The sequence below is a fragment of the Montipora capricornis genome, chromosome 6 (assembly GCF_036669925.1).
Source record: "Montipora capricornis isolate CH-2021 chromosome 6, ASM3666992v2, whole genome shotgun sequence".
Taxonomy (NCBI): Eukaryota; Metazoa; Cnidaria; class Anthozoa; order Scleractinia; family Acroporidae; genus Montipora; species Montipora capricornis.
In genome coordinates this window covers 10,524,789-10,534,788 of record NC_090888.1, presented here as the reverse complement: position 1 = coordinate 10,534,788, position 10,000 = coordinate 10,524,789, and the positions used below count along the sequence as shown (strand labels likewise).

The 10,000-nt window shown below is 41.4% G+C and overlaps 1 protein-coding gene across 2 annotated transcripts in view; it reads left to right on the top strand.

Annotated features, from left to right (window-relative positions):
• The window catches only part of LOC138051472 (uncharacterized), a 27,809-nt gene that overhangs the window by 12,342 nt on the left and 5,467 nt on the right, over positions 1–10,000 (top strand). For both annotated transcript variants that reach the window (XM_068897678.1, XM_068897677.1), the window contains exons 2-6: positions 658–1,125; positions 2,660–2,992; positions 4,225–4,439; positions 5,827–6,021; positions 9,815–9,971. In XM_068897678.1, the coding sequence (XP_068753779.1) occupies positions 681–1,125; positions 2,660–2,992; positions 4,225–4,439; positions 5,827–6,021; positions 9,815–9,971 (1,345 nt within the window). In that variant the 5' untranslated portion in view covers positions 658–680. The remainder of the gene's footprint in view (positions 1–657; positions 1,126–2,659; positions 2,993–4,224; positions 4,440–5,826; positions 6,022–9,814; positions 9,972–10,000) is intronic.

Here is a 10,000-nt window from a genome sequence, read left to right as displayed (position 1 = left end):
TATAATCCCTGAGCTACTGGAGACTCTATGGTGAGCAAGGGTGAAATGAGGGTCTTTGACTCGAACTGCATCGCGTGGTTACAAATCCAAGTAACGACTGCCAACATAGCTCACAACTCCGTATTGTTCGTTAAATTCAGTTCAAATCAATTCAATGGTCCATTTCCGAGTTGTTGTTTGCCTCCGTTTCAACACGAGTCGACGTCGGGTGCAGAGATGGCGCAGTGGTGAGAGCACTAGCCTCCCACCATTGTGGCTCGGGTTCGATTCCCAGATCCGGCGTCATATGTGGGTTGAGTTTCTTGGTTCTCTACTCTGCACCGAGAGGTTTTCTCCAGGTACTCCGATTTCCCCTCTCCTCAAAAACCAACATTTGACTTGATTTGTGTTAATTGTTAATTTCAGTTTACAGTGTCCCCAATTAGTGCTCCAGCGCTAGAAGGACAAGACACTTAAATAAAGTTCCTTTCCTATTCAAATGGAAATGAGTTTAATTTGCACAAAAATAAGTAATCCATTTTCTTTTGAATGGTTTCGCACAAACACTCGTTTTGAGACAAAGGCTGAACAGCAACTCGGAAATGTGCTATTCCTTATTTGTACCTTTGGAATACTTAATTACAATAAACCATATTGGGGCATTGCATTGTGTTCCAGCTACACAGGATCCCTAGTCCAAGATGGCAAGCCAAATTGAATCACCTGTTTCCAAATATGGCCGCAGTAGCGAGTTTGGCGCAGTGTTGGACTTCATTCAAACCATGATAAGCAACGAGACTCTGCGCCAAGCCTTCAACATCCCGCATCTAGTCATGGTAGGGCGCCAAAATATGGCAAAAACAACGCTTATTAACCGGCTGATCGGTCGTTATCTTCTCCCCATGCGACGCAATGAAACAGCCAATACACTTCAGGCGCGCACCACGTATCCCATAATACTCAACCTTCGTAATGGCGCAAAGACGCTGGTGGAAGTGAGGTGTGAAACGATCCCGGATATTGGTGGCGTAGTGGAAAACCCCAATGACGAAACAGTAGAGGATTTTTTGAATCAAGTTGCACAACGTCTTCCTAAGGAGCAGGGAACACCGATATCTACGACACCAGTCAATGTTACTTTGCAAGGTAAGAATGAAATAAAATAAATCTCTCTTTCCACTCCCCTCTGGACTATGTTACATATTTCGAGGAATCTTTGTTTACATTTTTTGCTGCCTCGTTAGCACAAGTCTATAGTTTCTAATCAGTGCTAAATATTGAAAGTGCAGTGCGCAATGAGCTCTCTCTGAAAATTTAAACACGATATACGGGAGCCGAGTCTTCTCACCACTGATAAGCAATAGATGCCTTTTATCATTTGCTTCGGAGTTCGAACGTAACTCTCGTAGCTGAATTTGTTCGTCTGACAATGCGAACTGAACTATGTTCCTTCAGCACATGCGCATGTTCAGTTTTTCGAATTTCAAAAGGATTCGAAAGCTCCACCTAAGATATCCCTCGAAAATGTCTTCGAAAGCTAGCTATGCCTTTCCGAAGAAATTTTATCCTTAACTGGACGCTCTCTGAGTTTAATGACTCGGGTTCCGTTAGCAAGGCACTCTAAGAGTGTGTTCGATTGACCGTATTCCGGAATAGGAATACGTGGAATAGAAGATAGAAGTCCTTCGTTTTTACGGGGATTCGCATTAAAATTGTCAAAAATGCTATTTTAAACATATCTTTATTATCCTTGTTGCTTCAAATCGCTAGACATACCGTTTTAAATCATCCCTTGAAGTATTCTTATTCCGGAATAGGGTCAATCGAACGCACCCTAACATTTCTCCACCCGCCTCAGGAATATAAATGGTCACCGCCAATGGGCCATTTCCGAGTTGCTGTTTGTCTCGGTTTCGAAGTGAGTCTTGGTGCCCAACTATTGTAAGGGAAATGAGTTTGATTTGCATAACAATTCGCAACTCATTTCCATTTGAATGGTTGCGCACCAGGACTCGCTTTGAAACCGAGGGAATCAGTAACTCGGAAATGGGCTATTCGTTACTCGGTGTATAACCTTGCCATGGACAAGAACCTCACCCAGGGGAGGTGAAAATACTCCTAGTCGCTTGGCTCCGAAATGTGTAATGAGCTCCGGCTGAATGCCTCACTTGACCTAAGGAACGTGTTATTCACGAAACGACTGGCGAATAAATGATCGCCATGGATACCGAGAGCTCCGCATGGGAATGTACGCGTTCAACAATGTTGAATACCGTGGCTAAATGCATTCAACATTGTTGTTCACACCAAAGAACGAAAGAAATGTTGGATGATGTTGAAGAAGATCTTTGATGGAAATCAAATAAATAAACTTTGTTCAACATCGTCCAACATGGTGGTCAAACGAGTGCAACATGTTGGATTCAACATTGTTGGATGATGTTAAAGAAGATCTTTGATGGAAATCAAACTTCGGTCAACATCATTCAACATCCTCCAACATGGCGGCCAAACGAATGCAACATGCTGGATCCAGCATTGTTGGGCGATGTTGAAACAACATGTTGGATCCAGCCTTTTCTTATTGGTCGGGTGTAAAGGCCATTTAAGGAAGACCATTTCCCGTTGATTTACACAAATCTGTCAACATTTAATGAGTCTTTGTATCTGTCACTTCCAGGCCCCAAACTCACGACCCTAACTTTGGTAGACCTACCCGGCGCACACTTCGCCAATGATGACCAACGAATGAATCGCGTGACACAAGAACTTGTGCTGGAATATATTAAAAAGAACACAAAGAGCATTATAGTGATAGTGTCCGAAGTAGGGGACCCCACTGGGGACAGTGCGATTAATCTTGTGATGCAGCAGGCCAAGGATTACAGAGCACGAACCATCTGTGTTTTGACCAAGCCGGACAAGCTGCGAAAGGAGGACGACATGGGAAAGAAAGTAGCTACGAATCAATCAAGTTTTACCCTGGAAGAAGGTCGTTTTATTTTGCTAAGAGGTAGGATTTGAGCGCTTTATCATCATCATCATTATCATTATTCTGGTAAATCACGCCATCAAAGTAGTTTACCGGTCTTTTCATAATGGTGCATGTCAATTAAGCTCCCGTGACCTCACGTCAGATTGACAGCACCTTTCGCAAGATAAACATATTTCTAGGCCATGCTGATTTCTTTAAGTTTCACAGCGGATTGCAGTTTACATAAATAAATCAGTCTTCCCCCGAGAATCGATCGACAAAATGTTCGTTGAGCTTATTAGAACCATGAATCTCACGATCTTTTCGGACACTTCGGAAATAATAGGTACTCCCGATGCTTGGAAAGTTCACCCGTGGTCGTGCGATTATACTAACACTTTATTGGCCGGGGTACAACTAGAATTAACAGATGTAATAATAATAATAATAATAATAATAATAATATACATGAAAAAATTACGCAGTTATGATTGACTAAAAAAAAAGTGCATTTTTCATGGTGCCTCGATGAAAGTTACATGTGTAATTCTAGTTACCCTATTATTATTATTATTATTATTATTATTATTATTGTTATTATTATTCAATTACAAATGAATCCTTCGTTTTCCAAGTTTAAAGGTAGTCTTGTAAAAGTTTGAATTTGGCAGACATTCTAATCTGTTTCAACCATGAATAAAACTTCAGAGAAAACAATGAAGAGGTCGTCAAGGGAACCCTCAATCTTCACTAAAACCTTGAGTCAACCCTTTCCTAGTTTATTTTTAGGAACAGGTTTTTCTAGCGAGAAGTATCATATTTCCCTCGACGCTCAGATAGCTCTGTTTTGATTGGCTTTCACAACAATGGGCGTGCTGAATCTCCCAAGTGAGGCGTTCTATAAATTAATGTACATGTACTCGGCAAAGGACTGACTCCAAGTCAAAAGGGTTGGCTCTAAGTCAAAAGGACTGACTCCAAGTCAAAAGGGTTGGCTCTAAGTATGGACCTCTTGATGAGCCCCTGGAGAGTAATCCCATGATTTCTCGTGTAATTTCGCGTAAGTAAGTTTTTCAGACTACAAATTGCACTTGTCCTAAGAGCTCGTGCAATTTCCTTAGTCTGAAAACTTAACTCGCGCTTATTTACACCAAGATGCACTCGAAATCATGTCATTACCTATACTAATTTTTCATCTGTGCTCAAAATGTGTTGGTACCGTTGGTTTTGTAAATTTCTGTTGAAGCTTTTCATCGTCCATCCCAAAACAGGCAAGGATGGTACAGACTCAACCGAGAAGGACTGGGACGCGCCGATGACCCAAATCAAGGAAAAAGAATGGTTCGCAGCCCATCCTCACTACAAAAGCATTCAACGTTTGTGTGGGATTGAACGGCTTATGGAATGTATGATCTCTTTACTGGCAAACAAAATGATAGCTGAAATTCCCGGATTAGTAAGAGATATGAAGGAAAGAAAGACAGTGGTAAGGAAAGAGAGAACACGATGCTTTAATAATTCTGGTCAATTTAAACTTTGCGTTTTTGCTCCCATTTGGGTCCAGAAGTGCAATAAATTAGATGCAAGCGGCCCAATTTTGGTAGAGCGGTTTTCAATGGAGTGTCGAAAGTAATTAACGAATTGCTTTGGTTTATGATTACTTCACTCAGTGATTGGTTCAAAGTTCTCGCGCCATTTTTTCAACCAATCAGAAGTGAAACCAAAACCAATCGTGGCTCGCGCGTGCACATTTTCCAGCGCTTTGTGTCGGCTACGTGTAATTACTTAATTGGTTTACTGGATTGTCTCCGTCCTTTTTGATCGGCCAAAGTAATTAATTACTTTGGTTTTGGTTTTACGACACTCGTTTAAGCTCGCTCTATTCAACACGAATTGTCCATTTAAGTCTAAGCATTTCCTACCAGTAAGGTTAGGGTAAGGTTTAGCGTTATTTTTACGTCAGGGTAAATGCGGAAGTTTATCCTTACTTGAGTAGCAGCATTTGGGAGACACTTTGTGACGCTTATAGATATCTGCTTGCATCTAACTACTTGCACCTTTGACCCCGGTTGTTCAAAACGTGGATAGCGCCGGATAAGTCACTATCCCAGTGGATAACCACTAGCAAAACCAATTGCGCTATCCAATGTACAGTGATTTATCCGGTGGATAGCGTTATCCACCTTTTGAACAACTGGAACCAGGGCCTGTTTCTCGAAAGTCCCGAAAACTTTTCGGACCCGGAAAGCCATTTGTGAAACTGCCAACCGCTCGTCTCTATCTTTCAACATGTTTTAAAGGTAACAAAAAGAAAAATGACTGCGAAGTTTGACTTAAATCCTCTCCGTTCTTGAGATACAAAGGGAATTGTGACACCCGAAAATGGCCCGTAAAGTTTTGGGACTTTCGAGAAACGGGTCCCAGGGGCCCGTTTCTCGAAAGCCCCGAAAACTTTTCGGGCCTAAAAGCCATTTGTGAAACTGCCATCCGATTGTTTTGGAAAGCTAATCTTTTAAGATGTTTTTAAGATGACAAGAAGCAGAACGACTGTGAAGTTAGATGACTTTCTCCGCGGTGGGTGGTTAATTAGCCGCGATTGGTTCGTCTTATGTGAATTTAGATCGGACTTAGGTTGACTTGTTCGTCTCGAGGGACAAATCGTCTTCCTAGAACGTCTTATTTCAGGCGACTAAGTTGTCTAAAAATTTCTTTGTCCCGTTTTCACATCAGACGATTTGCCCGTCTTCTAAGTGTGAAAACGGTCATTGTCTTATGTTAATAAAGCGTGTTTTATTTTGATGCCACCATTAAACAACTACCGCAATATAAAAGTGGGTCCAACAGTTCATAGCAATGATTGGTTTGACTTTTAGGTTGAAAAGGAGCTTAAGAATTTGGAAAAGAGCGAAGTGCCAGAGTCAATTGAGAAAAAAGGAGCACTGGTGATGAAAGTCAAAAATAATCTTATCACTGAGCTGAGAAGTCTGCTGTTCAACAACAATTATGACATTTCGGGAGGCGAAGAAGTTAGAGATTTGTTCAAACGATTCCATGATGATGTTCTTAAGGTTAGCAAATCAAACGAATGTGGCAGTTCACGTTGCAACCAGAGAGATTTATCATCATGTTTATGTGAAACGCGAACGGCAAAAGTGATCACGTGACCACGATTTTCCCGCCCTTTTCTACGTTTGCAGGCTGCCGCTTGCTGTTTTTACGTGAAAGTAGGCATTTTCGTGTTTACCGTATACATGAAATTTTCTTCTCATTTCTACATAGGAAGTTGCTGGCGGAAAAACGTACCCCAAAACCATTTTCCGGTATATGCCAAAGGAGGAAAAATTAGTTTTCATGGTCATAGATAGTTCATAAATGACTCCTTGCCCGCAAATTTTTCCATGAACTCACGTTGACTCTCTGACAGACAAAACAGCTTCATCGAAACTCTCAAAATTTGACGGGTAAAGGATTTTCATTTCATATAGCGTTTGTTTTTTTGTACAAACAATGTTTTAAAAGACTCAGAGTTTTGTTTTGCTTTTTAGTAACTAAATACTCGAGTTGCCATGGGTGAAACGTGAAACGTGAAGTGGCAAGCCGACGTTTGCCGTATCACGGCTAAATTTCTCTCTCTAATCAGACATACTTTGATGCTACACTACGATTAGACGAAATTTGAACGTAGCATACAAAGTTACGATTCAAAACCCAATCTGTCGACACCCTGTCTAATGTCTTCATCAGGGGTCCTTATGCCAACAATTTGCTATAAAGGGAAAGGATGCGCCAACGATTAGTAACTAGCAGTAATCTCGGATTATTGAGGTGCGTTCGACAATCTCTTTGGAAGCAAAGGAGAAGGGTAGGGGAATTAAGAAACAATCTTTTAGGACCAAAGTTTGAGGATACGATCATGTACTTCTTGAGTTGTGTTCATAAGCGCCGAGTAGCACCACGCACCGGTGGCTCAGTTGTTTGAGCACCGGGCTGCAATGCAGGAGGTCGTGAGTTCGACTGCGACCGGACCAACACTCAGGTCTTTAAATAACTGAGGAGAAAATGGTGCCTTTGTAATGACTTCTGCAAATGGTTAGACTCTCTAGTCTTCTCGATAAAGACGATGAACCGTAGGCCCCGTTTCACAATCCTTCAATGTTCAGCATGTAAATCCTGTGGACGTAAAAGAACCAACACACTTGTCGCAAAGATTAGGGCATGTAGTTCCCGGTGTTGTGGTCTGTCTTCTGTGGTGTACATGGTTGGGAAGCTACTCTAAAATCCGAGGGTAAATAAACCTATGAACTATGAGTACTATGACTCATGTGACAGGATTGAAATACTTTGCCCTTGGCTAGACTCTGAATCATAAGTAAGTGCGATCTGTTTGATTTAAGAAGGTAAGTTGTGGCAAAAATAACTAAGCATCGTTTCTGAGGAAACGATACAATGTAAATAGTCCCCAGATCAGAGGGGACCATGTCATGTACTTACTAATAAAATACGAAACCCAGAAAGATTAAAGAAAATAAAAAGCAATCAAGTAACACTGGCATTGAGGCTCACATGTTGATCATTTCAGAGTTCACTTCAACTTCTTTTTCACAGCAAGTTAAAGCGTGAATTACTGTGGTTATTAGTTCTACCTTTCGTGTGAATAAAGTGAAAGACTTGTGAATCACCAATTCAGCTTAGTGGTCAATACCGTATTGACTATTGAACAGCTTCAGTGCTTGTCTTCACATTTAAATCCTTTGAAATAGGTCACTGAAGTCAATCCCTATCGGGCGGGTTGGTATCTGAATGGAAGATCGCGATGCCTTTTTTCAGTTCGAGTACTCGTACACATAAATCTCGGAGTAATCATTGATTATGAAGTGCGTTTCTTTGCATGGGAGAACTTTGAAAGTTGGAATCACTAGACGAGCCGAGATGCCATGAAGACGATGTATTTATGTAAAGAACGTCTAGTGAAAGTATTAATATGTGAGGCTTGTGTGGTTAAAAATGGAAAGTTTGAAGAAAAGAGGTGATGACGTTACAAAAACTAAATTGTTGAAAATCTGGAATGTTTTTAATTGTCTGAAAGATCATTCTTAAAATACGTTCCTTTGCCAAAAATAATTGTGTTGGTGCAAATTGACTCCATACTAGCAATCACTAAGTGCGAAATCGTCATTTGCGCATAAGACGTATCAAAACCGAGATGCGCAAGCGCGTATGACGTAATTTAAGATGGCGCTGATGTAAGCAATAGGTGACAGATCTGTGCCGAATAGCCCTTAGGCGTGATGACGTCTGACCAGCTCATTTCACCTCCAAGCCTCGAATTCGAAAATCAAACTGGTAAATTTTAGCATTGAGCTGAATCCCAAAGGAGCAAACTTGTAAAGAATACCCACGTGCAAAGAGTATTGCATGTCCAGATGATGTGAACAATTTTGTTCAGACGAGGCTTGATGGTGAATTTTTGAGCATATGACATCATCTCGCATAAGGCCTATTGGTCTGCATACAATGCCAGCAGTTTTCCAGCATATCACTACACACAAAATGCTGGCTTTATAGCGGAAATGGCATTAGTTTCCACAGAAGAGGAGACGAAAAACTAGTCTTACAGGACATTCGATAGTGTTACACGTTAAGAAGCCCGAGATTTTACCGCTTGATGTCGTGGAAGCAAAATTTAAGTGTCTAAGGTTCCCGACGGACCACAAAGCAGACGAATAGTACGCTTAAAACAAAATATAGACTGAAGTGATGCCCTATCTGGACACTTTATTGACAGAGAACTTGAAACTAGTCTAAATTCAGCCGCTCCAGACTTCGCTTTATAAGCGTACTGAAAGAAATGCGGGTTATATCCTCCTCGCACTTATCTCAGTGGATAATTTAAGCAGTTGTCTCTTATGGACACCTGAAAAATTCTGGTGGCTTCAGAGGGATTTTAAAACCCATGACCCATGACCCATGACCCATGACCCATGACTCATGACCCATGACCCATGATCAGTTTTTTCGTCTCCGAAATCCGCACGTCTAATGCTATAAATTTCCTTTTTTTCTTTAATCGTTTCGCGGGAATAAATGAGGCCAACAAATTGACCCGCTTCCAACTGAGTGACTTCATAGCTCAGTTGGTGGAGCAATGCACTGGCATCGCAGAGGTCATGGGTTCCAATCCAATTAAAGATATTTGAATATCCCATTTCCGAGTTGCTGCATGCCTCAGTTTCAAAGCGAGTCCTGGTGCACAACCATTCAAAAGGAAATGAGTTGCGTATTCTTACGCAAATCAAACTCATTTCCCTTAGAATAGTTGAGCACCAAAACTCACTTCGAAACCGAGACAAACAGCAACTCGGAAATGGCCCATTTTCATGTGTCCAGGTAAATTAAAGCCTGGGCCCATACTTATTTTACGAAAATAAGTGAGCGGGTGGTTTAACTATTGATCCATTGACCCCGACAAGCCATGTTCATGGGGTCTTGCACGTAATTGTGGATGCCACTGGCAACCATAGTTTCAATAAGCATTTCCTTAGATTTTTATTGATTAAGTTGGGAGGTGCCTTGCATGGGACTCCAGGGGGGCGTTTCTCGAAAGTCCCGAAACTTTACAAAACTTTGAAACTTTAATAAACAGGCGACGTTTTTTAGCTACGCACGGCAACCGGAAGCGATCTGTTTTCTTTTTAATTGGTTTTGACCCTACCACATTTATATTTTAAGTATCTTTTTCCCGTTAGAGACGATTAGTTGAAAAATCTGGCAGAGACCACTCTCCTAGCATGCCAAAAGTTCACTTCCGGTTTCCGTCCGTAGCTCCAAAACGTCGCATGCCTATTTATTTATCACATCCAGGTAAACCCACTGTATCTGCGAAGTGATGAAGATATCAGAAACAAGCAAAAGAAAATCGAAGGAGTCGCTGCACCGCTGGGCGACAGCAGCGAAAATAGCCAACTGCTTCGGAGACTCCTGTATGAGAAATACAACGGGATTCAAATTTCGCAAAAAGGTTAGATATTTTGTGAGTGAAGGAAAAAC